Below are 26,921 nucleotides of genomic sequence, written 5' to 3' on the forward strand. Positions count from 1 at the left end.
AAATTAGTCACACTTTTCAGATGAAAAATTATTTTAATTCTCAAGATGATAAAAATAATTTTGTGAACTCTGTAAACCATTGCATAACTGTAGTGTAACAATTTAACAAGTGTTAACAAACTAGTAATACACTACAGTAAATATGCGGTACACAATCCTCAATGTAGAAAAGAAACATCTAGTATTCTAAGACTTGCACCTGTTTTTGTGTTCACAACACAAAAATATCAATATATACCAACAGAATAATTTCTACAATTATCAGTATAGAATTTCCTACATATCCATACAGCTCATCACAAAATAAGGGACATATGTTTTAATCTATAATGTCTAAACCCACTTACATTAAGTAAATAGATCCATGAAATGCAGTTTCCTCAGATTTAACATTCTCTAACAAATCACTGTTTTACCCTGAGAAAAATACATTTCTTTCTTTATAGTTATTTTATGATTATGCTAACAAATAGAAACTTGAAAACTTGCATTTGTTTAAGTTCTAATAAATTTTATTGAATAGAAGTTCACAACTAGATGCTACATCATAATCAATTAACTGCGCTCCATAATATCCAGTGACCTATTCATTGAAATTCTAATTTAGAGCAATACATTCAATATTTCAGGGTTTCAATGTTAAAATAACATTTTTACTGAAATTTTCTAAAGTACATGGAACAACCGGCTCCACATTAAGATCATTTACTTTTGACTTTACACTAATATTTCTTTTTTTACTTAATTTGAACAGCTCCATACATGTACAAGATTGCATAAATCTTCTGGCTCCATTTTTATAATGTTAAAAACAAACAAACAAACAAACAAAAAAACAACAAAGAAGACACAACAACTAACAATAATGCAAAATAGATTAAACTATTCCAATGCAGAGCATAATGATACATCTATTACAGTTCATATACAAGAGTCTCCCTGTTTGGTGCTTTTCTTTGCAAACTGTTGGGTTTCTGATATCAAATGACAAATCCACATCAGATCTGTGTGTTCAGTGGTCGGGCGTTGCTGTGTTTTCTTGAAGTGCATGGCAAATACAGACGATTATCAGTCAGTTAAAAAAAAAAAATCTGCTTCATCCTCTTAAACTGGTGAAGCAAACCTCATTAGATTAGCCTTTTTCCTTTCGGCTGAATGTATGAGACATTTAGCGATCACATTATGGTCCACAAAATACTGTAAGGCACTGAACTTTTGATTCCAATTGAGCAAGTTATATTTTGTCTCTTCAATTAATCCACATTACAGAATTATTAAAAGGCACAGACACATTTGAAAGCGTAATTGGTCCGAGAGAAACAATTAAAGAAATCTGAAGAAATGTAAAGAAAAACCAAGCTGTGCTTCCAAAGAGAACGTTTCATTTCTTCTAGAAATTTTTGGCAGGTAGACTAGTCTCTAGAGAGACTGAGGGTCAGCAACAAATTAAGTGGAATTATGTCTGTATCTGCAATTGATGCGTCACAATTGTCATCTGTCCCCGGGAAAACAACAACTAATTTGGACCACGGCTTTAAGAAACAGAAAACAGAGTCGGATAAAAAGAAAGCACCTTACAGGCCTAGCATAACAGTACACAATGCTATTCATTTCCAAACTGATTTTTATGTAGATAAGCAAAAATCAACAAACAAAATTGACTTCACAACAGTAGTGAAGTTTATATGGCCACTTCAGAAGCACAAATGTCATTCACCTTTGACATTCCTTCACTGTAGACAACAATTAAACTTACACTGAATCCGCGCTTAAGGTCAGCATGTGCTTGCCAGTACTGCACAATGTGCCATAAACGTCAATGTATACTTAATACAAAAATCAAATGTACGAATACACATTTTGTAAGGATCTGACCCATGCATTTATAATCATCTGCCACTCACTATGACAAGCTTTAGATAGAAAAAAGAAAAAAAAAAGATTACTGTTAATGAACATTAACTATTTAAGGTACTAGGTGATTTACTTTTTAAAATCAATTTCACTTTTCATTAATGAAGACAAATGATGAAATGTAGTAGAAAAGAAATAACAATACAGGTCTTTGGTAAAACTACAAAACATGGGCTCAAGTCTGTTACTGTTGTAAGCGAAAGCCACTGGCAAAGTCCTGTTATTGACTCAGGATATACTGAATGAAATATTAATGCAAAACAAATTACAATAAATCCATCTAAAAATAGAATTCCTGCCACTCACAACGCTGTCTCACCTAGAGATTCGGGAAAGACCGAGCTATGCTGACAGCTACAGGGTGATCTGCCCAATACTCGAGTACTTGTCTGAATTCTGTTCAAGGGTAAATTTTCCCCTCACAATACATAATTGGACAGCTACTAGACCACCGCTTTGGTTCATTTTTAGATTTTCCCCACTAGACATCATTAATTTTGTTGGCTTCACAGGCAAAACAGAACAGAACAAAAGGATACTGTGAATTAGCTGCACTGTACACTGCTATCCAGTGTATAGGGGGGTGAGGAAACAAAGCCAACCTTCAATCAATTCAAATAAAAATAAACAAAAAAGGGACCATCTACTGTAGTGCAGGTCCTTGACATCATTTTAAGGATTTACAAAAGTACTGAAACTTAGACTGAAATGAATTTACAAATGAAGAATTCAATTTGAAACAAGAAAAAAAGATTAAGTCAAGTTAGATGCAGAAGACATTATTCCAGGATCTGAAATCTGAGCTGTGGATGCACAACAACATTCAAACATCTAAATGTTTACAAGAAACTACATTAATACCTTTTCCAGTAGCAGCGAAGCTTGCAGAAGTTATTAAGCCTTAACTACACTAAAATAAGTACAAATATTCTGGCAGTGTGACACAGTGCGAACATTTTTTTTTTCTTTTTTCTCCTTTTGTGTAGCTGGTTAATATATCGCATAACATGCAATACATGAAATGTTTAGCCTGCCTTTTATGCTTTAATATAATCATGAAAATCCTAAAATACCATTAACCTTTCTTGATATTTTTCCTCTGAGTTTCTTAATTGTCATCTGTGTAAATGTAAACAATGCATTTTCCCATTTATAAGTAGCAAAAAGTGTACCTGGAGATGCATGACTTTCTACTGGTTTTAAAGCAAGAATAAAAAGGGTTTTTTTTGTTTGTTTTTTTAAACACAGTAGAAGGTCATCTGAATTACGGGAATCTAAGCACAAACCCAACGCAGAAAATTACTGTGGAAATCTTCATTCACTGCAGAATCATTACAACAAACCCTACTGAACTGTTTAAAAAAAGCATTTTGTATGTTGCCGTATAAATTCATGTGGCCTAACTTTGCATACTCCCAAATCTTAAACTGGAAATCTAAATTCAAAGACTGAAGCTGCACCAAAAGAGCACCACAACCAAGGAATGAGTGGGTGAGTGGGTAGGTGGAGGGGAAGGTTCATTTCTAAGGGCAAAGTCAGGACACAGGCACTGACAATTTTCATATTCAATCATCTTCTGCAGAAATACTTAATGGAATTTGGCCAAATACACTGGCATATATTTATATTTACACACATATAGTCATAAACATGTCAATGCCTCTGCAGAATTAAAATACACATTTTGCAGAAAACGCGTGCACAAGCTTTGACTACTTGTGTTTGCGTTGACAATTCTACACATAACCTTTTGAACTAAGGCAAGGCACTTTAGAGTTAGAGGCCGATATGTTCTAGACAAGGTCAAGAGGCTAGATTCCTACAAAAAATAAGAGGAAAAAAAAAATAAAAGTGGGAAAAAAGGAAAGAAAAAAAAAATCCCAGTTTCAGGCTTATAGCAAATACAATACATGCTTCTCTAATGGATAGGCTATATAAATTTCTACAAAACAAAACTGATTGAAAAACAGCCTTAACATGTAGCATGTGCCTTACTGATATTACAGCTGCTGGTTATGCCTAAAGTGCAGTTTAAATTTGCACTTATTTGATTGAAATTTTTATAAATCTAGTTATGAAAGTAGAAACTATTAAGTACTTTTTTTTTTTTAATGAAATCTTAATATGTAGAACCATGCTATGATCTAACAATAGGAAACATGAAATATTCAATTATGTTTCACAGTACACACAAAAGCTTCAGACATTGTGTAGCTTATTATGTAGAAAACAAATGTATAAATCTAAAAAATAAAGACACAAAAGAATACCTACAAAGCAGCTTAAAGCAAATTTCTATATTTATATATATTTATATATACCCTTGAATAAAGTCCCAGGTCAACAAAGTGCTTTTAATAAGAAAAACTTCTTCAGAAAGTTGGTCAAAATAATGATGCTTGACTGTTTTGCATTTAAAAAAGAAAGTTGGTGAAATTTTATTTTGGAGGGTTTAAAGAAAATATGACTTTAATTAAAGAGGACTGCTTTAAATGGTGTTTTGAGATTTTCTCTTGATTTAAAGATGACAAACCTTACTGGATCTTTAGTATTTTATGAATCTGTTTTTTTACTACAATGAAAATGTGGTTTTCATCACATAAACAGTTCTCGTAGCGCTGTGTTTAATAATGAAATGTATACTAATTCAGCTTGACACGGACCTGCTTTGTGGTTCTCCATCACATACACCACCAGTGCACATATTGTTTTCCTGATCAGACTAATTGAGCTTAAAACAAATATGTGATTCCTGGATTAGACATCAGTCACTTGGTGCTAGGATGTCTGGTTTCTTGAATGGTTTCCAAATTGTTATTTTTTGATCCGGATGAGTTCCTCTGTAATTAAAGACATATCTGCTTTGAGTTTTGCTCACTTTAGCTTTACCATCAGCAGAATAACCTCAGCTTTGGATGGCCACCATGTTCCCAACATTTGCCAATTTTTGAGATGTCACCCTAACATCCTTATGGTTCAATGCTTTAATGTTTATTCACATTAAAGCAGTTCATAATTGTAAGTTATAAGCATTGCATTTAGATACAAACTCAGTCCTTATGTACGGAATTTTTAAGTAAGCTTAGTAGCAGACTTCTAATGTATAATTTTGTATGTACTCTTGCCTAGGTGGGATAGTAGACAGGTGGCTGTGTGCTAGGAGGACCTGATTTTATGTCCTGTACAATGTTTTAATCATGATTCCATATTATTCATTAACTAAGTGCCTGGTTTTCATATAGAAAGTGCTTGGCTATTTGATGTCAAGTGAACATAAAATGAGCAAAAACCACAACGATTGAATCCCCTGTATGCAATCTGATTGATAATACTATTTGTTTGGTCAGTCAAACACCATTTCATCCTAACAGACACTGCTGTGTAGAAAATTGTAATATTTATTAGTAGTTTTTCAAAGGGCTAATTGATTAAATAGTACCTTAAGTAACTGTACATCACCACTTCAATATTTTTGTTCTACAGTAGGGACATTCTGTTTTACTAGGTGCACAGTTCTCACAGAGTACATAATGTTGGCAAGGCTGCAGAACAATGCAACGATCATGCTTTTGGCAAACTATACATTTCTTTGACTGAAGCTGATATATTACCTGTTGGGGGAAGAAGAGAATTGAGATCAGCTGCAACTTAGGGAAATGCAGTTCATGCAGACTTTTCAAATAAACATGCTTGATGACAAACATGGATCTGAATGACAGTCTGACAAACTGTTTTAAAACTAAACCGATGCTACAAATGAAATGCTGTGTGTGCTCTGGGCTTTCTTACCCCATCTATAAGGTCTAGGTCATTACGCAGCTGACTCTGGATGGAGTGAAGCTTAGACAAGGGAAGCTGGTCCAGCTCTCCATAGCTACGTAGAAGAGGTGTTCCAGGGGTGCGACAAAGCGCATCAAAGTCCCCCTGGAGCTCTTTCAGCTTGCGCTCCGTTTCTTCCCATTTCTGTTCTGCCAGCTGCCGCTCTGCCTCTGCTGTCTTTGCTTGCTCCTTTGCTTCATGAGCGTCTTTCTGGCAAGCTTCACAGGCCTGGAACAAAGGTGAGGGTTGAATTAAAAAAAAAGTATAAAAAGGGAAATAACTGGCACACCGTCAGTGTGTATACTTACTTGCTTCACCTGATGCCAGGCCTCCTCAAATTGTTTGATCTTCCTCTTGGCCTCATCCAGCTCTCTGAAAAGGCGGGCCACATCAGCACTGGTGGTTGTGGAGGTTAGGCTGCTGAAAACTGGAGATGGACTGGGTGAAAAGCTGCCACTTACAAAGTCCCAAATGCTGCTAGCTCCTCCGTTCAAGCCTAGGTGAGCGACGTGTTAAGATAAGAGCGATTTAGATTAAACAAAATCTTGGTTGCACTAACTTGTGTCACTTTTTACACGATCCATCTCTATTAGTCATACTTTCAGCTTCACTACTGCACACAGAACTAGATTAAACACCGAAGGGAAGCTGAAGGAAGGGGCTGATGAAAGCAAATGCTTTCCAGCTTGCTCGGGGGAAAATGCGATCAGCTTACCCAGAGAGTTCTGGGAAGAGGAGGTGGGTGTTCCCAGAAGGCCGTGCTCTTGCTTGGCTAGCATGTTTGAAGGTTGATTTTGCTGAGATACTGTCCCAGACAGCAGGGACTGTGACAGCGACTGGGAGAGAGAACTTAGAGGGGAGGTGGAGAGCGATGATGAAGAATTAAAAGAAGATGATCGTGCCAATGAGCCAGGAATGTTGACAGGAGCAGATCCACTTAGCACCCTTTGACCTGAAGGACAAAGCATATACAGGTGTTCTTTAGAAACACACAAATCCTAATGGAAGGATTTGTGATGAATAAGTGCTTGAAACATATGAAGTGACCTTACCTGCCATTCCCACACTGTTATCTTGATCCTCTAACTCCTTATCAAGCGATGCAACATTAATGTCACTAAAGTTGAGGTCCAGTGCGGATCCTGACGGGAAACAAAACAAATCTGACTGAAATTTGACAACAAACTGCAGAGTGACAGTCAGTTCAAGCTGTTTTCCCTTTGTTTTGCATACACTTACCAATGACAGACTCCACTGTGTTGCTCCCTGGATAGAAAGGAGTGGCTTTTGCATTCATCGTTGATAAGGTGGTGGGTGAAGAACTGTCTGAACCAATACTAGAGGCCAAGCTTGATGTTATACTGGAGGTAAAGCTTGATGCCAATGGGTTCACCACAGAGAATACAGTATTTTGTGTCTAAAAGCAAAGCACAGTAAAGCGTTTAATTCCTATGTTCTCAATTACAAGTTTCATAATAAAATAAACACATTATCTAAATGACTCACTAAAAACAAACCTGTTTTTCTTGGTCCATCATTTTTTGATCCACCTGTCCCTTGTTCTTAATCTGGAAATGATCAAATGGCAAAGACAGTCTATTTCAGTGCCATATCCTTTACATCAAGCCAGTATTAATCAAAATAGTTTTATTGCACCTGCCCTGGACTAACACATTTTATCTTAACCATTTTTCACCGTCCCTGCACTTAGGCTTCGCAGCGCTCACGGCTCATTCTGATGATTAACATTTATGGAGCACCTTTCTTCAGACTGACTGCAGACTGTAATTAAACTGATCACGTTACTTCATTCTGCCTTCATCTTGTAGCACTAGCAAATCGTGAGTGCAGGAGACAGTAACATTTTACTGTGAGTGGAAGTCTTCTATAAAGCCAGAAAACATTTAAAAATTCCCTTTAGGGGAATTCTTAGCAAGGAACTATAAAACCACAAATGCAGTTTAAGAACCGAAACTATTTGCTGGTCAGCTTGATCATAAGACAATGCTACACTTCAGAAGATTTGACATTTCTTTAGACAAACAGAAATGCCATAAAGTGAGCATATTATGTTCATTTTAAAGTCCAGGATGTGGTTTGTGGCTCAGCTGCAGGGGAGCGGTGGAGACCATTTTTATGCCATATTTTTATTCTAGGGCTCTAATAAAGCAGCTTTCCATGATTCACAGTTCTAGTTATTTCATCTTATACTGGGCCTTAGTGTAGTGTCTCAAAAACAAAATTTTAGCTCTTTTAAAGTCATTTTAAAGCAATTGAAAAGTGTCCTGTAATATTCGACAGGTGTTTAACATTTAACAAGTCATCATCACATACATATAGTGCATGTACGTAATGGGATATTTTAAAGAAATCAATGACATGACAAGCAAACAATGAAATACGAGGAAAAGGGCTTGAAGTGGTCAAATTAAAATGGCATGGCAAACAATAAACGAGTGACAAATGGCTGCGATAAAAGTGTAAAGCCCTAAGCTGTGTGTGGGGTTTAGTTTTCCCGAGGTTAGAGAGAGCAGTCTGTGTACCTGATCTTCACGTTCAAAGCCCGGAGCTTTGGGATAGTTAGACGTCAGAGATGAGACACTGGATGTGGTGGACTCTGAACATGAATTATTATTATTTAAGGATTTGAGCCTGCTGCTGATGGATCCCATTGGGGATAACAAAGTGTCGCTTCCTGAGCTTGACGTTACAGTTGAGCTATTAGAACATGAAACCTGAGAAAGACAAGTGCACATGGTCTTATAAAAACGATGAATACAAAAAAATGACACGAAATAAAAACATCACAATGGATGAGCTATGAAAGTGATGACAGAGTTCTCAGACGTTTGAAATCAAACTGTTTAAAATTGTGTCTCGTGTGAGTGAGAAATGGAGACAACCTACACTTCCTATTTGTCCATTGCTACTGGCTGTGCTGTTGGTGGAGTTTCCTCCACTGTTCCACTCAGTGACTGGACACTCTGAATACTGCTGAGAGCTCAGCTGGGACTGAGAACTCGACTGTATCGCTGTTAGCAATGAGCTCATGGTCTCTTCTGTAGAAGGAATTCCTAAAAACATATAAACATAACATATGTATATGTTAAGTCTCAAAACACCCTCAAATCCTTTTCACTGTACTCAGATAGTATTAAGGCAAACATGCACTTACTTTCTACATGTGCAAATGCACAAAACGGTCCTCTGGGACAGTATCCAGTCTGGCGCATGTCATTGCATTTGGTGGATCTGTAGATCTTGGGAGACAGAAAATCAGGATTATAAAGAAATAAGATGAAAATGTGTCTCACTATAGAAAACTAACCACAGCGTCAGTCTCATCAACAAAACAATATTATGGTTCATACATTAGAGACCGAGGAGATGAGTGATGTAGTCACAGTAATATGACTGTAATACATGAAATCTGTCTGTTCAGGTGACCCTGAACCAGCCAATGGTTATGCTACAGGCTTAGGCTCCTGGGGGGGCCTCTCATTCTATACCACTGATATTGTAGGCTTTTTACTTACAATAAACAAAATAAATATAAAGCATCTTGAGGTGGCCGTTGTTATAAACTACTGCTAGATAAATAAAACTGAATTGAATCTATATCCACAGAAGTTGAATTACGCAGGATCTAATGCCATCATGTTGCCTGGAAACCACCTATCAATGGGTGACAATCCATTTTTAGCCTTTCCTTCAGCACCTTATGAAAGCTTCCTATTGTTTTAATTTCACAACAACAACTTCCATCACAAAAATTTAACTGTACATGCCTAGTAACAAGGCTAAAATTACTCTGTTTTTCCATATAAACAACATCCACCGAGCACTTGTAATTTTTCTCAATGATACATGTATCTGTCTGGCAAGAAGATGAACAGGACAAGAAATACAGTACCATGGACATGTACTAGTAATGAAAATGTGCAATAATCTTTATTATTATAATCTTAATTTTAAAATTAAGATTATAATAATAATCTTATTTTTTAAAATAATCTTACTATTACAAATTTTTTTTTTTTTTTTTAAATGTAGCATTAACACAAAATGGTTATAATTATGTGAGTGAAAGAGTTTTTTGCTTATAAGCATCTCTATGAACATTTTGTTGACATTTCACACTACTTCTAGGCACAACTAATGCTCAAAAATACATCATATTATGCATTATGGCCATTGTATTTTCACTCTAAGCTTGAAAAACTCGCATCGTGACTAAAACAAACTTAACTCACCTCTGGATGAAACTGCTGTTCGGTACGAGAATGGCAATACTGGCAACTGTCTCCACTTTCACACTTTGAGGGCTCGCCCCATTCATCACCGTGCTTCACATTAGGGCAAGGAGTTGACCTGCATTCAGAAGAGGCAGCTTTAACATTTTAGAATTAGAAGCCTTCATATTTTAACTTATACAGAATGAAAACTCACCTGTACTTGAACTTTCGAGGATTTCTCCTCCGATCTCTACTGTTGTGGTAGTGGGGGCAAGCATAGCCCTGTCTGCATAGTCTGGGTGGCTTAGTACACTGATCTGTTTTATAATTGGCTAAAACAAAAGTGGTATCTGCAAAAAGAGGCATCGCAGTTTACTTTCTTATCCCTATTACAATGAAAAATAAATAAATAAACAAAACGAATAAATAAAGAACATTGATTTGATTAGCATTCAATACAACAAACGGCATGCAAGTTGGAGTTTCTAACCTTGCCACCGGGGATCTTCTGTCAGAGTTTTTTCAATCATAGCTTGGCTGGCTAGCACACCAGGCTGCAAATCAGGAATCCCTTCCCCAGATCCCAACTGTCCATTTTGGAGGGCCTCTTGTGCTTGGATTTCTCTGTGCATAAAGAGTTAAAAACATTTTTAACTCAGTGTACCTTAAAAAAACAAACAAACAAAAACAAAACAAAAACAAAGCAACAACAACAACACCAAAAAACACTTTTAAAGGAAACTGAAAAACACTCTGAAGGGGAAATCTCCAAGCCTACTCTCATAACCAGTCAAAAACAAGTTTCAATCTAATGATATTTGCTTACTTTGAAACTCAAAATACTACACAAATAAATATAAAGAGACACCATATCATGGATTAGATATATATAGTACATCCAAAGGAAACTGCAAACCTACGGCCTGTGGGCTGGAATTGGACCACTAAAGGATCCAACAGGGCCCACTGTAATGGTTTTTGAGAGTAAAACTTTTAAGGGATTTTGGAGAAGTTACAGCAGAAACACTGACAATGATGTCATTAAAGTAGTAGTGTGAGCTGGTAATTTCATCTGAGTCTGAACCATTGTCACTTTCACAAAGACAGACAGCGTGAAAACCAAGACCCTGTGCCCACACCCTTCTTTCATCTTCAATAGTAGCATTTCTTTGTAATGTGAGTGTAGTCCATGCTGGAAAAACCAAGACATGATGTCTTCTTTTTCTTAATTTGGCTGTAACTTGTTTTATAAATGACTAGCTAATTGTTAATGTTGTCAGACTGTCTTGAGACATGAGAAATAAAGACAAATTTGGAGGCGTTTCTTTTTAACAGGTTGTCATTGATGTGTTTTACTTGTCCAGCTCACATGAAAGTCAGCAGAGCAGAAAATGACCATTACTTATGAGTGTATGCACTGATTTAAACAGACTCCTTAAGCTCATTAAAACATATTTATATATTATAACTTGTTCAGGAAAAAAAAGTCTCTATAAACCAAATCCACACATACAAAATAGCTACTCTGCACTGCAGGGGTTTAATGTAGCTCATTTGCTAAATGCATTGTAAGCTCTGAGTGAAAAGTCTGGCAGGCATAAAAGAGGCCACTATTTGCTTTGCATGTCACCTGATATCATAGACTGGAGGTCGGAGATCATGTGGCCCATGAGCAAAAGCACAGTGGAGGCCATTCTTCACACAATGCCCTCGAGCATCTGTCTCATGGATACAAGTGCCAGTCTTGTAATATCGTAGATGGTACTTGCGCTCTGTGTCACCAGTGGTCCGGTGTAAATAAGGACAGCTAAGAAAAACAAAGAAAACATTCACAACTTTCACCAGTTGATCCAAATAGGATATCCGAACAGAAACAATCTGACAAGGCAATGAAATAATATGCAACATAAAATGTCCAAAAACTAAACATATAGCACAAGTACAATTATTTTAAAATGCTTCATCCTTCTTCGATTATTAATGTTAATGCTATAACAATTCACTATAAATCCATAAGGACTATAAAGGAATTCTTATAGCTGTACATATTTTAAGATTCTGCTGTAAGTGCAGGACTCTGGAAATCTAGAGTTTTAAAATGGTAACTTTGCAGGCCAGTGATTGACACTTTTAACCTTGATGTAAATGTTGCAATCTGTGTACCAACCACACAGGTTGCAACACACTCTTCCAAGCAAATGTTTTCAAACTTAAAAGCAGCTCTGCAGTTATCAGTGCTCAGTTCAAAAGCCTGCATCTCTGACCCGTATGATATGGGGTATAACGGTGCATTAGTACCTATGGATTTGAAAGATTGCAAAGGCAGCATCAAAGCTAAAAAGATATACTGGCTTTAGAGCAACCTATATTCTGATCCAAATCACAAACTTTTTCAGGGAAGGGATTGAATATTTCTGTAGGGCATACTAAACCCCAAACTTCATCTGTTACAGCAGCATGGTTTCTCATCCAAAGAGCCCAAGGTGCTGAACTGGCCTGCTGGTAATTCAGACCTTTCACCATCTCAAAACATTTGTTGCACCGTGAAATAAAAAAGTACAACAAGGAAGACACAGGAATGTTGAACATAATCCTATATCAGACAATAATATCTCTTATATTTATTGATTTTTTATTTTAAAAAAGACCCTAACCTAATAATATCAAAGAATGTTTAATTAATATGATTTTCCCCGTGGTTCCAAAATATGTGTATTTTTTTCTTTTTATGATTTCAGAGCATTTTTTTTAATAGTTTACACCATTTTATTTGGATGACATATCCCTTTGAAAGCACTTTTTCTTTTTGTGAAAAGCATTTACATGCATACGTCATTTTATTTACCCACTGTACTTTTCTTCCTGTTGTTTTAAAGTGCCCCTTGTAGTGGATATGTGTGTGATACTAGATGGGGATTTCTTTTTTTAAATAACCCCAGTTATTTACACTTTTCCTGTCTAAGTGCCACATTAAGTACCACCCTGGTTTTCTATTGGGCACACCCCATTTTCAGGGACAATGATTGGCTTTAAGCCACATGACCATACACCCAGCCATCTGTGCTGTTGCCTCTTTCATGGATATGTATGTTGGCCATATAGAAATGTTTTTACTTATTTATTTAGTCTGCACACATTAAAATGTTGCCTGCAGCACGTTTTATAATGATCCTGAAGGCCACAAGCTGAATCAGTCAATGTTAAACTTGTTCTTTATATGCATGTTGCTTGAGCTTTAATTGCTTCAGACTTTGTTTTCCTCCATACATGTTGGAAATAGGTGAAGTTGAGCTAAAACGCTTTATTCTGTTACCACAATGCAGGGCTAACACACTACCAATGCCTCAAGATATGTAGAGCAAATAAGCCTCTTGAATAAACCAAATTTTCCTTTCTTGAGCAGTTGCTATAGCAACACATAAGGTCATACAAAAATAGCATCCATTAGTAGAGGAGGAATTGTAAGGATTGAATACTTTAATCATTTCATTTTTTTTTTAAATCATTTCTATCAGGCACTCGATTAAATGCGCCATCACAATTTCCTGTCACACCGAGAGGCTGCTGTCTGTTTAAACTACTCGGCGCAAATTATTGCATTAGTATTAGGAATGTCACTGCAACCCTTTAGCAGCTCGATAATTAAACTTCCACCTCACCGAGAAGCGCAGCCCTTTAGCAAAACCATTTCCCCCCAGGGACAGCCCACAAAATACCCAACACACAAAACTACAGATGTTCCATAATCAGTAATCACATATTAAACTATAAATGGGGCACTGTGGTAAATGGATATTTCGAAAATATGACGCCTGGAATATAAATAAATGGTTGTGTGTCAAATTACACAGCCTTTAGACAGAGGTAATAGCAGAAGCAGTAAATATAATGCTGGGGGGCAGAGTCAGCCTCTCAAAGGCTACATTCACACTGCAGGCGAAAGCGCATCAAATCCAACTTTTTTGACCCTATGCGACCCATGTCCGATCATGGTATGACAGTGTGAACGGCACAAATCCGATAATTTTCAAATCCGATCTGGGTCACTTTCGTATGTGGTACTGAATCCGATACAGATCTGATGTTTTAGAAAGCGACTGCTGTTTGAACGGTCATGTCGCATTAAATCCGTCTTTTACGTCACTGACACAAGACAGACGGCAATTATCAGCGCCGGTGAAGCGCCAGATAAGACATCGCGAACACTTCCTGGCCATCCAGTGAAACTGTTGGGAAGACAACGTTGAAGAAACGTGAATATTTTATTTGTACTGTATAATCTGCAGATTCTGACAGAAATCTGCAACTATCCTTTGAAGCACCGCTCCTCTCTAAAACAGCAATATGGATCATTGTTAGGCCATATGTAAATAACAAAATAACTTTACAACTTAAAGAAAAATTGGGAAACGTAAAGTCCGACACAAGTCTTTATATTAAGGACCATCAGTCAAACAATATTGTTTGGTCTGGGTCTAAACAGAGCGCGTTGTGTGTGACGTCTTCTTTTGCGCATGCGGGCCGCTTTGAGGGTTCACACTAGAGCGTGTTTGCTGTCACACTTTATTTGTAGTGTGAACAAGCAGAGAAAAAAAAATCGGATTTGATCAAAAAATTGGAATTGAACATTAAGACCTGCAGCGTGAACGTAGCCAAATAGCCCACTTCAAGGACAAGAGGGTTTGCTCTCATACTACACATAAAGGGCAAATCCTGTCAAAAAAAATGGTGATTTCAGACTTGTAGATTTTTATCAACATCAGTAAATGAAGATGTGGCCAATATTTGATTTATCTGTTGTGTCCCATGATTTTGCAGTAGCTACATTTTCAGACAGTCATAAAGAGCTAAAAGTCTCTGAAATAGCTCCATTATTTATTCATAAGAAAGAACTCACACTGTTCCAGTGAACATCAACAGTAGACCACAATTCCAGCATCAGTGTATCTCTAAATATTACATTAATTGCATATTTTTTATATTATACGTAGTAAGTGTATGAGACACCAAAAGGCAAGGTGATACATCGCCAGTGCAATGCTACATCTGTAATGTGCTGACAACATCTGTGGCAAAATTTCTCCTTTACAAAAGGGATCTAAATGGTAGATGCAGCCAATTTATGAGTTAATAATGGCGCAGTAAAGATATGCAGGAATGTTTATGTCTGACCTGCACCTATCTGCACAATGCATGCAACACTGGTGTGAAGTCATGCAATGCCTTCATACAAAATTGTTAAAAAGATTGTTAAAAAAAACAAACAACAACAACAAAACATACATACATAATGGAAATGTCCCCCCCCCTATTATCACTATCAAACTTGAACTGTACAATTATGGCCAAAATGCTTATCACAGTTGCTTGGTTCTATACTGGGATTGTGAATATTTAACAAAATGATTGATTCATTTTTGTGATTTAAAAAAAAAACTAACAAAAAAGATATAAAGCTGTTTTTATATTCATATTGCATGACAAAACTATGTAAAAAAATTTGTATTCAAATAAAACTGGTCCTCATTCAGTGAAGCTTTTAGAAGAAAAATATTGGGGAAAAAAAGCCCCAAAATAAGTACAGCTTTTACTCTTACATTGTGCTCCATTGCTATTCATTTAAAAATTCTGAGGTGTTGTGATATACACCAGACCGAAGTGCACCTTTTGAAGCACAATATAAAGCCTTTCATGCAATTCATTGTACCTGCATGATGAACCTGAAGTCCATTTTCATGGAGGCACATCGTTGGCCAAAAAGAATGTGATTGCTTTGTAAAGCGGATGGAACACTGAGTAGTTGTGCTGTTTTGTGGCGCAACACATCTAGAAAAAATGCTGCAGGCTTGTTGCATTTATTAACATCACCTGCCCTAAATCCAAAGCATTTCTAAACAACAAATGATGATGATCCAACTTCTAGGAATGAGCTCTTCACTTTCTGCTGCGCTGACAGACTTTTTAACGGTTTGTTATCTACAGTATGTCATCACTGCGGTCCAGTGCATTTAGGAGCCCTGAGGCTGTGTAGTGTGCTGCAGGTAACAGCTATGATTGGCACAGGCAGGCATGTCGTCAGGGAGTGTCTGATTTGCTCTTGCTTTATGTTCTATTGGCGAAGGACGGATTTGCAATATCAATTAATCATCATCATTTTATTGTGGAAAATCAAAATCACGATTGAGATTAATATTCGATTAAATGTGCAGCCGTATATCAGAAACACAAAACACAGTCATTTTTTGATGGACATTTCTAAGCAATACTGATGTTAAAATTAAACACAAAATATGTTACCTAATGCTGGCATCATTTTTTTCTTATTTGCTTTTTTACTTGCTATTAATTTCATTTTATGTGCGAGACAAAGACATGTTCATTATACATAAACAACTAAAATTCTTTAAAACCTTTCAGGAAAGCTATTTTGGTCATACAGCCTGAAAAATGTAAAACATGACATGAAAAGAGTAAACTGAGATCAAACAAACATGCTTCAAACGTCAACAGCTGCCAGGACGCAGTGACACACTCATGTAGCTGCCCTGACTGAAGTTGCGGGACTTACTCATCGCCATCTGGGCAGATGCCTGTGGTCTCGTCGTACTTGGTGCAGTAAACGTCGGGGCTGTAGTTGAAAGTCCCGTCCCTTCTTCGTATGGGTCGCCTTCGTCGCTGGTTGAGAAAATGCCAGTGAAAGCACGTAAAGGGTCTGTGCTGCGTACACTTGTGCTGGAGGAACAACGGGCACTGCTCTGTCCTGAACTCCTTCAAGTATCTGAAACAAGCAGGGCAAACACGAAGCGGGATTTAAACGGCTATCCGCTAGCAAGTAAGAGCTTAGCCAAGGGAAAAGTTTAGCAGGGAGTCGTGTTGTAGCCTACTATACATTTTGGGTCAGTAGAGTTAGTTTGCTATGCTGAGTGAAGACTACGTATGTTTTTCGTCGTAAAGCTCGTACAGAGCACCTGAGCGTACGTCTATAAATGTGCGTAGCAAGAGGGAACTCAAAATAAGGCCGAGCTATTTACAAGCGGACTGGTTAGCGAGTTCCTGGCTAATCATTTAGCGAACCAAGTTGACGGTGTAATATTAACCAGACCCATCAAAACCCTTTCATCAACAGCACGAAACACTTCAAAACGATCCCGCTAACGGTTGGCTAACCAGTTTGGTGATTTAAGATCCTAGAGTTTCCTGTATTGACGCAGATGTCTTTAGCGTACAGTCGCTGTCTGCTATGTAACGTTAGGTAGTCACAAAGCCAGGAAAAGCACCATGTTTTTAACGCACGCACAGGAGTTGAGGAATGCTGGAAATGCACGCGAGCAAAGGTGCGCGTTCAAAAGAGCATTTTCAGCAGCGAACGATTTTGTTGTTTCTTTGCAGCAGCTTTACTCACGTATAGTGGGTAGGTTTCTCGGTTTGAGGAGACGCATTGGCCGCCGTTTTCGAAACCGACGGCATTTTCAGTCAAAACAATGAATTGCGCATGCGCTCGGATCTGTTGCTCCCGTGAATGCATGTTCGCCTGCACGCCAGCGCACTGCAAACACCAAACGCGACCGCACGGGGGGAGTATGGGGGCACTGTAATCACGGAACGATGACTCACTTCACACACTGTTTATATCTTATTCACATGCCTTTGTTACGCCTCATACCAATATACCTGTATTTGTTTGTATTGTACTTAGATTTTCATTCGTTTAGAGATTTCATGATATTTCAGTCATTCTTTTTGTAGTTTTTACCTATGGATATGGCGTTCTTTCTTTTTCTTTTGTATTTATTTTTAATAGTCTGAATAGCTGTTTTGCTATAGGTTGTGTTTAATATTTGGCTTAAACACAAAAGTAAAAAAAAAGCTTTTGTGTTAAATAATTTCTCTGCCTTTATTTACCTTTTTCTGTCTGTTTGTTTTTAAATAGTTGCAATCATTAAGCTTGTCGTGTTAAAACCTGTAAAACCCTCAGTGTTACTTGAAAAAAGTGACTTTGTTTAGTCAAATGCACCTTACTGCTTGTGAGTAGTATAAATAAATGGTCTCTCATCCAATTAAACCTTTTAAAGGATTATCAAGCCATCACTGAGCAACAAGTGGAGTTTAAAGCTCCAGTCAGAGAGGGCCAGAAAACCAAGCTTCATCTTAGAATCAGTTGTTTTTCATGTTATGTGCTGAGTGTTCATTAAATCTAACCGATTTCAGGCCAACTTTCTGTTATGTCACAGGATTTAAAAAATATGCTTGAATGATGAATTATCTGGAATGACAGATAAAAATCAATGTGATGTAGTTTGTAGTAAGTAAGCTTTGATGTAGTAAGTTATGTTATGAGATGGTGATATATCAGATTGTTTTTTCTGTTTCTTTATTGTTGAAAAATCTAAAGGAGTAGTTGTTTTGCTTTTTGCATCTTTCTCAGCTTACCAGAATTCCACATTAAATTGACATCAGGTAGTTTCAGGGGTCTTTACTCCTGTATCTGGGAATATAATCTGCACTGTTCAAGTTCTTTTTTTCCTGGGATTTTAATGTACAAATGCAATTATACAGCTCATCCATTATTCAGCTGCTCAGGTGCACCGAGTGCACTGCCTTATATTTATGCATAAGCTCCAGAGCATCCCGTTGTAATTACATTGACATGCCCCACCTATGCTAAGCTTACAGTTAGACAATGTTGGGAATGTTTGTTATGTAAAAATAACATTTAAGGAGCGGAATCATATTTTTCAAGCATTATTTTTGGTATGCTTTAAGCAGCTCATGTTCATAGCAGAGGATAGATTCTTTTTAGATTTCAGCAATACGAATCCTTCAACATACAGTAATGTGCAAAAGTCTTGAGCCACCCAACCTTTCTTTTAAATTTTATTAGGAAAATGAGAAATAGGTGCACAGTAGGGCTGCTTGATTATGGCAAAAATGATAATCACGATTATTTTCACTGAAATTGAGATCTCGATTATTTGACGATATTTATTTAACCCTTTAAGACCTACCATAGAACCAAGTCCGCCAGAGCTTATATTATTTTTTTACATGTTGTAGTGCCATTTGTGGGAGCATTTCAAGTTGCTATACAACTGTTATAGCCCATATTTTAATAATATGTATGCATTATGTCCATAGTAACTACATAAATTGCAAAAAAGTTGCAATAAACTACAAAAAAATTGAAAATCGGTTTTGTTTTTTTACATATATTTCTACTTGGAGAAATTTAAGAGGCTTATCCCTCAAAACTTTAAATACAAAAAAGTTGCAAAAAATAGTTTACAACAACAGGAAATTTATTTTGAGTGTCTTCATAGTTTTATTTTGGAGATACACCAATTTTTATATACACTGCAGGAAAAACGAAAAAACAATCCTATGATGCAAATTTGCAAAGAAAACAGAAGGTGCATCAAAATAAACGATTTCCAGCAGTGCAATTCGAGTTCTAAGCATCCCAGAAACTATTCAGAAAAGTCAAACATGACCAGTATAGGCTTTTAAGGCCTACAAGTAAAAAACTACATTTCCGCGAAAATGACGTCACTTCCGGTTTCGGGGAGGAAATGGCCGACATGTGATAGTTCGTGCTGACGTCTGATTCACTGTGGGAAGTGTTACGAACAGCTGATCGGATCGGCAAAGCGTGTTTCTGGAATATTATGTTTTTGTTCCTGCAAGCGCTTTCTATGCAGTTTTTGCAAAGCTTTATGTGGAAGGAAACCGTGACCGAGGACAAGCTGATGGCATCAGATGTAAGTACAACTCCTCCGGTTTCATATGCTAAAAAAATTATTGCGCTAGCTTACACGGTTCAGGTTCTACAGGGATTTAAAAATAGTTACACAAAACAGAGTGTGCTGCTCTGACCGGCTTCAATGACTTTAAAAAATAATATAAAATAGTGTGCAACACCACTGAAGTTTTTTTTTTTTTTTAACCTCTCTTTTCAACCAACAGCAGTCACTCTCTCCTCTCCAAATAACTTCTGCTTAGCTTTCCGAGCTTCCCTCGGGTCCTCTTAATCAGCGGTCTCCAACCTTTTTTGCGCCACGGACCGGTTTATGCCCGACAATATTTTCATGGACTGGCCTTTAAGGTGTCGCGGATAAATGAGGGAGGGGCTAATAATCGGCTCAGTCATTTTTAATGATCGTTGAAAGCCCAGATCGTAATCGTGATTAAAATTCGATTAATTGAGCAGCCCTAGTGCACAGCTTTATTGAAATGTGCAAACACGCATGGAAATACTGTACATAAAGCTAAAATGGAGTTAATAGAAATATTTTGAGCTTAAAAGTCAGTGTCTGGTATGACCACCTTTATTCTTCAACATAGCTGGAACTTTCTTAGACAAGCTTTCTTGTAGTTTCTTTAAGCAGTCTTCAGAAATAGGTCTCCAGGCTTCTTGAAGGACATTGTTATTATGCGTTACAATATAACGTACCTTGAGGAGACTGCTTTTGTGGTATATAAATAAAATTCAATTGAGTTGAATTGAATGTAATGCTCTTCTTTAGATGTTGGCTGCCCTTTGTTCTCTTTTCTGTCAAGATGATCCCACACTGCTTCAGTGTTGTAGTCTGCACTCTGGAGGCCAATCCATGACTGATATTGTTCAATCGTTCCATGCTTTTACTGGATTATCAGTATGTTTGGGATCATTGTCATCCTTGAAAAATAAAGCCATTGCAAGTCAGATATTTTCTAGATGGCATTGCATGGTTGATCAAACTCTGACTGTACCTTTCTGTGTTCATATTTCCATCACTTTTGGCACAATGTCAAACACCAATGGCTAGAATTCAGCCTCAAACCATGACAGAGCCTCCACTGTGCTTTACAGATGGCTGTCAACACCTCTTTCTCAATCTTCTCCATACATGCTGATGAAAAAAACAAACATTTTGAATTTGGAATTATCATTCCATGAGACCTGTTGCCACTATTTTTCAGTTCAGTTCTTGTGTAATACCTGGCATACCTCAGCCTTTTCTATCTGTTTCTCTTCCTTGATAATGGCTTCTTGACAGCCACCCTTACTTGTCTGAGGCTTTGGCAAACAACAGATGGATCAACTGAAGGGTCAGATGCATCTCTCAGGTCATCTGTCAGGTGTCTGCTGAATTTCCTCTTAATTCTTAAGGACAATACTTTGAGAGACTGTTCAGACTGAAGACACATAATTGGTTCATCCCTTCAGTTAGCTAACTTTTGAATTAGCTGCTTTGAATGATTCACAAGTCTATGTTATGGTAAATGGCCTGTATTTGTATAGCACTTTATTAGTCCCTAAGGACCCCAAAGCGGTTTACACATCCAGTCATCCACCCATTCACACACATTCACACACTGGTGATGGCAAGCTACATTGTAGCCACAGCCACCCTGGGGCGCACTGACAGAGGCGAGGCTGCCGGACACTGGCGCCACCGAGCCCTCTGACAAACAAAAACATTGTTCTGAAAATGGTCCGGTAAAAGCACTGGATTCAAATGACGTGGGAAAGAAGAAGAACTGTTAAAACCCTCCAGAAAGAGCGAAGAACTGTTGCTGAAGACCACTTTAAACAATTACAATCGATTGTTTTTCCTTGGAAGCAAACTATGAAGAAATAAAGCAGATCTCCGTCTTAAGGAATGACCAAAAATTCAAACATTGGATAAGTCAATAGTATTTCATTTTGTGCTTTTATCAAATGGTTCTTGCTTATTGTGCAAGTCAGAATTATCAAGAGGAAGGACTGAACTTAGGCAGTGGAAAAGTCGCACCCTTTTCCCTTCTGTGACGTCAGCCACCACAACCCTTTAACCTTCCTCAGTAGTCTCAGCTGTTCACATAGTTCACTGAAAAGCTCTTCTCACAGTTGTGTGTGTTTATATGTGTACAGATGGGGGGTTTTGCCTCTCCTTCAGGGCTTAACAAAGAGGGTCTTGCCTCTGGAGTCTAGGTGTTGCTTGTTTATATCAATGAACTTGACAGTCCTCATTGCATTATTACTTGCCTGTCTTCCTGTTTCTGTGCCCTCACGGCACTGTTATAGCCGTGTGCCGTTTACAGAACATTATAAATCTTCAGATAATGTCTACGTTCATATAAATTTTCCAAATATACAATCTGTGCTTAATCTTTGTTAAGATTAACAGATTTATGGACAGGTGTGAAAAGCAGAGCTTGTTGAATGGGGAAAGTGCAAAACAAAAAACCAAAATTAGCGTAATGGAAACACTAGTCGAGAGAATTTTTAGCATCGTGCACTGCAAAAAGTTTAGCATTTTTTGCAGATGTCTAATAAACAATCACTGAAGCAATACTGAGAGTAGCTTTCCCAGGCTGAGGGCCCGTTACAGCTGGAATAACAGTTTGTGGTTTGGACTCCTGTTTTTCCCAGTTACGCCATTATCTTTGGTCGCCTAATGCACACACACACACACACACACACACACACACACACACACACACACACACACACACACACACACACACACACACACACGGCCTGCAGGCTGGCAATACACAGATTGTGTATAAAGATAACCTGGTTGTGATGGCAATTCCTGTATCCAGTATTCATAATGCATGATACTGTAAAATGTTTGCTTTTGTAAAAATGTAAATAACACTGTTAATATGCTTTGAACCATGTTATAATAAATGATAAAATATATGACTAGAAGCACTTGTGAAATTAAGAAGGAAGTGCAGTACTACACAAGAATTTACGACGTTGATTACAGATCAACAAACAAATTATGACAGGTTTCATGCAACGCCTCAGGGACCATACAGTTGAAAATTTGTACACTGCACCTGCTCATTTGAATTAAATTAACCTTTGTGGTCATTATCTTAATGTTTATAATGTTCTGTCAAAATCATTTTGTCAATTTACAGGCAGCTATATCGCAGTGATGGCCTCTGGGAACACAGTGAATCTGGAACAAACACATGTCTGACTGGCCAAATTGTGTTACTGTCATTAGTTGTTTGATTCTACCTAAAAAAGAGAAGTTTTTACCTTGTAAATAAAATATGTGGATGCAGTATGAGAAGATGAAATGTTGTCTGTCAAAGCCTCGTACTTAGAAATTAAGAATATATGTTAAAGAAAGCCTGAATGAAGCAGCAGCTTTATGTTGTTAGCATTGAATGATATGTTTACTCAGTCTCCTGCTCTTCTGGCAAAAACAACACCTGCCTCTTTGCTTTACCGTCATGCTAACAGGAACTGACAAGTGAGGTAATAACTGCAGCCATCTTTAAACTGAGCCCTGATCCCGATTCTGACATTGGATTCAATATAAATATGAGCACAAATGTTCTGCTTATCAATTAAGAAATAGAGATTGTGTGTTAACTTCTATTTCCTGAAAGATCTACAAAATAATCTCAATATTTAAAACTGGTTTATTGATGCTATCAATAACTTTGACTTTCAGTTCATGGAAAAGTGGGACATCTTCTTTATTTATAACAATAAAGTAAGTTTGTGAACATGTGTTTGCATGCTCCAGTGAATGTTTAAAGTGGACCTATTATGCTTTTCTTTGTTTTCTGTCATGTTAAACATGGCCAACATTTCAGGTTGCTAAATCCATGTAAAAGAAATGTAGATTTTCATCCACTTATAGCTCTTTATGAGGCTGGTTATACCAAATATGGCTGTCAGAGATAGATCTGCAAATCTTTTGCTTGCGAGGGGCAGCTAATAAAGAAGGAGCTACGTCTTTTTTTGCAGGGAGCTGAACTGAGGGGCTGAATGACCCCCAGTATGAGATAAATATGGATTATTTGGAGCTGTGAATCATGCAAAGTCACTCCAGTAGAGTAAAAACATAAAAATCTGGAGTTTTAAATAAGTTTAATAGGTCCACTTTCACTAAACATGGCAACATTTCAACAAAAGTAAAGAAAAAACTTAAAAGCAGAAATAAATAGGCACTGCATTGTCTTAGACAGGAAGAGAGCAAAGACGGTTGCTAATTTAGTTCCAAATGAGGCCACATGATGGTGTGGATGTGTAGGCGTCCGTATGCTATATATATATATATATATATATATATATATATATATATATATATATATATATATATATATATATATCACACAGGGTGATATATTTATTATATATATTATATTATTATTATTATTATTATTAATCTCACTTTGCCAGACTTTAAATAGCACATACCAACATCTTGCTTGTCATTCATTTTCTGATGCCACACAGAGAACTTAAGGAAAAGTAAATTTGGAGATTAGCATGAAATAGATTTTATATACTGTATTTGTGTGTTTGATATTTACTAAACACCTTGTTTTCCTTCTCATGGTGTAAATCCTTAATTTTTTTGTTCAGAAAGTGAGCAGATTAACTGAGACACTGGCACAGCTACTGTATGAGGCAAAGCTAAATAACAGTTGAAGAAAACTGATACGTAACTTTGATTTGACGCAAGTTTGTGTAACTTTAGTAACTGTCTCTCTTCACACCTCTGACACCTCACCCCTGACAGGGAGGTGTAAATCAAGACCATGGTGGCAAAAGCGGTTCACGGCCGACCAGCTGGCCTTCTGCTTAATGAAGAGACGCAGCTTGTCCCTGAAGGTCTCTCCTAGAAAGCTGTAGATAATGGGGTTGAGGCAGCTGTTGGAGAAAGCTGCCAGATTAACAATGTGGCCTGTGAGCGGGTAGTCGTGCCACAGGGTGGTAGCAGTCCTCTGCGATGGGTCAGCTGTGCCCTGCAGTAGCTGAATGCTGATGAAGACGTTCTCTGGCAGCCAGCAGATGAAGAATACCAGAACCACCACCACAATCATGCGCAGAGCCTTCTGCCGCCGTGGCCACAGTCCACGGTGCTTCTGGGCCCTCATGAGAATTCGCCCAATCAGAGAGTAGCATAGACCAATGATGGAGAAGGGCACCAAAAAGCCAATGGTTACCTCCAGCCACTGAATCTCAAAGACATTGGCGAAACAGAAGTGCACCTCACCTCTGTGCTGGGTCTGCACAATGGTGAAGGGGAGAAGCGTGGCCAGGATGGAGGCCATCCAAATGAGGCCACAGCTGAGCTTGGCGTGCTGCATAGTCCTCAGTGGGTTGCTGCTCATGGAGCTAGCCAAGGCGATGTACCTGTCAAAGCTCATCCACGTGAGAAAAAAGATGCTGCTGTACATATTGACCTGCAGGAAAAGTGACATGAAGGTGCAGAGGACGGCGTAGTCGTAATACTTTTCATTCAGATTAAAGACCTCAATGAGGGAATCTGCCACCAGGATGAGGTCAGCTACAGCCAGGTTAACAAAGTAAAGATCGGGGATGGTCATCTTCTCTCTGTGGTTCAGGTTCACCACCAGGATTAAGATGTTACCAATAAATCCAATAGGAAAAAGGAGGATGGTATACAGGCAGGAAAGGAAGAGACCAACGATGTATGACTGGTATTTGTCTGAGTTTTCGCTTAAGTCTGTAGCATTGTATGGATATGAAGTGTTCAGTTGTTCCGTACTGTTTACATATATCCAGACCCAAGAGATTGTCTGCCCTTCCATACTGTCTGTGGTCGGCCTGTCCTAAATCATAAGCCAAGTGTAAGTCACCTGTAGCTGCTACATCATTACACCACAGTAGTTCCCAGCTTCGCCTCTTCAAAGGGTGAATCATCTATGCTGTGACGGCATGCTGGCAGAAGTCAGGTGAGTGGAGAGAATCTTTTATGGCTTCTTTGACCCCATGCTTACATCAAGTTTCATCTACCAAAAGATTTTTGAAGCCGAACAGGAGCGCCTCCATGTCTTAAAATGGCCATTGGCCCTCAGCTTCTCCAATTCACATCACAACTGCAGTCCTGAGATTAAAGGGTGGCTTTTTTTTCTCCTCTTTTGAGTCATCTGATCTGAGTCCTGATTTGTCTCTTCAAGTCCACGTGTATCTCTATTCAGCAGGCTTTGACCCAAGATGTTATTGCTGTGACACCTGAGCTGTCTGAACAAAAACGCCCCTCCAAAAACAACAACATGAAAGACAATTAGGGGTAAAATCTTGGAAAAACAACACAAATCATTATAATCATGATACAAATGAGATATATCAGGTACATAACAGTTACTTAAAAATACTATCAAAGATAAAACATGAAAATTATACACCTTAAACAGAACAGTTAGGGGAATAAATGAATAGCAACAACCAAATGTGCACATTAACATTCAAGCTTTAGACTTAAACAGATGCATTGAAATCCTTCTTTAAAATCCTCAACCAATCCGAACACCCTCCCTGGTGAAACGCAGAGTGTATTCTGTATGGCAAACTTGACCTTTAACAAAAATTCTCAGCTCCCAGGGTTTTATTCCCATCAGAGTAAACCCCTCTGCAATATTAATGCACTCTTGGGAGGCAAATATCATAAATTAATGTGTAGACTATGAATCTCACAAAGCAATATGTGTACAGTATATTTTTATCTTTACTTTAAATGTCTCTGCTCTTTAAATGCATTGCACGTCATGATTGCGCTGCTAATTAGACTTTTCTATTAAACATTTAAAGGCAGTGCAAACCCTGAAATCTGATGGCAGCATTGATCAACAATTCACTTTATTCCTATATTTTTTCAACAATCAATTAATCAGGGTGGAGAATTTCAGTAAAAATCATCTGACATCTAAGAAATGTAATATATTACAGCTTTCTGAGTGATTACTCAAGTTGAAGACCATAATACATAACTTGCGTAACTGCATTCACACAAGAGAAAGCCCCATTCACAGTGAAATTAACTGAGTACATAGTGTAACACCCACACGTGATGTGCTATTTTCTGTCTTTTTAAGACAAAACACATGAAATACATAAATCTCCAACCAGTACAAAGAATTTGGTGATAAAAAAAAAATACACTTACATATAAATCTAGCATTTATTGCTCCTTCTTGCTTGCCTGGTGTAGA

General features: G+C 37.7%; 2 protein-coding genes across 6 annotated transcripts; both read right to left on the reverse strand.

Moving 5' to 3' along the window:
• Positions 1-13: 13 nt before the first annotated feature.
• On the reverse strand, positions 14-17,455 carry unkl (unk like zinc finger). 5 transcript variants are annotated; one of them, XM_085271677.1, is made up of 16 exons: positions 17,371-17,455; positions 16,537-16,746; positions 11,599-11,775; positions 10,459-10,592; positions 10,183-10,318; positions 9,987-10,104; positions 8,909-8,993; positions 8,641-8,807; positions 8,277-8,468; positions 7,251-7,301; positions 6,973-7,150; positions 6,786-6,875; positions 6,449-6,685; positions 6,042-6,229; positions 5,704-5,961; positions 14-5,525 (listed from the first exon to the last, which is right to left on the reverse strand). In XM_085271677.1, the coding sequence occupies exons 1-16, from the start codon at positions 17,433-17,435 to the stop codon at positions 5,370-5,372; spliced, it is 2,442 nt and encodes an 813-aa protein (XP_085127803.1). In that variant the 5' UTR covers positions 17,436-17,455; the 3' UTR covers positions 14-5,369. The 5 variants fall into 5 exon arrangements, with proteins under 5 accessions (XP_085127803.1, XP_085127804.1, XP_085127802.1 ...); XM_085271678.1 differs by having other exon boundaries at positions 6,042-6,160; positions 6,786-6,896; XM_085271676.1 differs by having other exon boundaries at positions 6,786-6,896.
• Positions 17,456-24,173: 6,718 nt separating this feature from the next.
• Positions 24,174-25,843, reverse strand: gper1 (G protein-coupled estrogen receptor 1). Its single transcript, XM_085272668.1, has one exon. It carries the CDS (start codon positions 25,518-25,520, stop codon positions 24,456-24,458), a length of 1,065 nt encoding a protein of 354 aa, XP_085128794.1. The 5' UTR covers positions 25,521-25,843; the 3' UTR covers positions 24,174-24,455.
• Between the last annotated feature and the right edge of the window lie 1,078 nt (positions 25,844-26,921).

Source organism: Mchenga conophoros, linkage group LG4 (genome assembly GCF_057382185.1).
Source record: "Mchenga conophoros isolate Kocher_MC1m ecotype Shallow Benthic linkage group LG4, M_conophoros_male_GT1.1, whole genome shotgun sequence".
Lineage (NCBI taxonomy): Eukaryota > Metazoa > Chordata > Actinopteri > Cichliformes > Cichlidae > Mchenga > Mchenga conophoros.

Excerpts from the sequence above, each read along its gene's own strand:
- unkl (XM_085271676.1), bottom strand. The coding sequence starts at position 17,435 with ATGCCGTCGGTTTCGAAAACGGCGGCCAATGCGTCTCCTCAAACCGAG. Across the intron at positions 8,808-8,908 it reads TGCATTTGCACATGTAGAAA|GAATTCCTTCTACAGAAGAG; the intron begins GTAAGTGCATGT and ends ATATGTTTTTAG. Across the intron at positions 7,151-7,250 it reads TGATGGACCAAGAAAAACAG|ACACAAAATACTGTATTCTC; the intron begins GTTTGTTTTTAG and ends CTTTGCTTTTAG.
- gper1 (XM_085272668.1), bottom strand. The coding sequence starts at position 25,520 with ATGGAAGGGCAGACAATCTCTTGGGTCTGGATATATGTAAACAGTACG.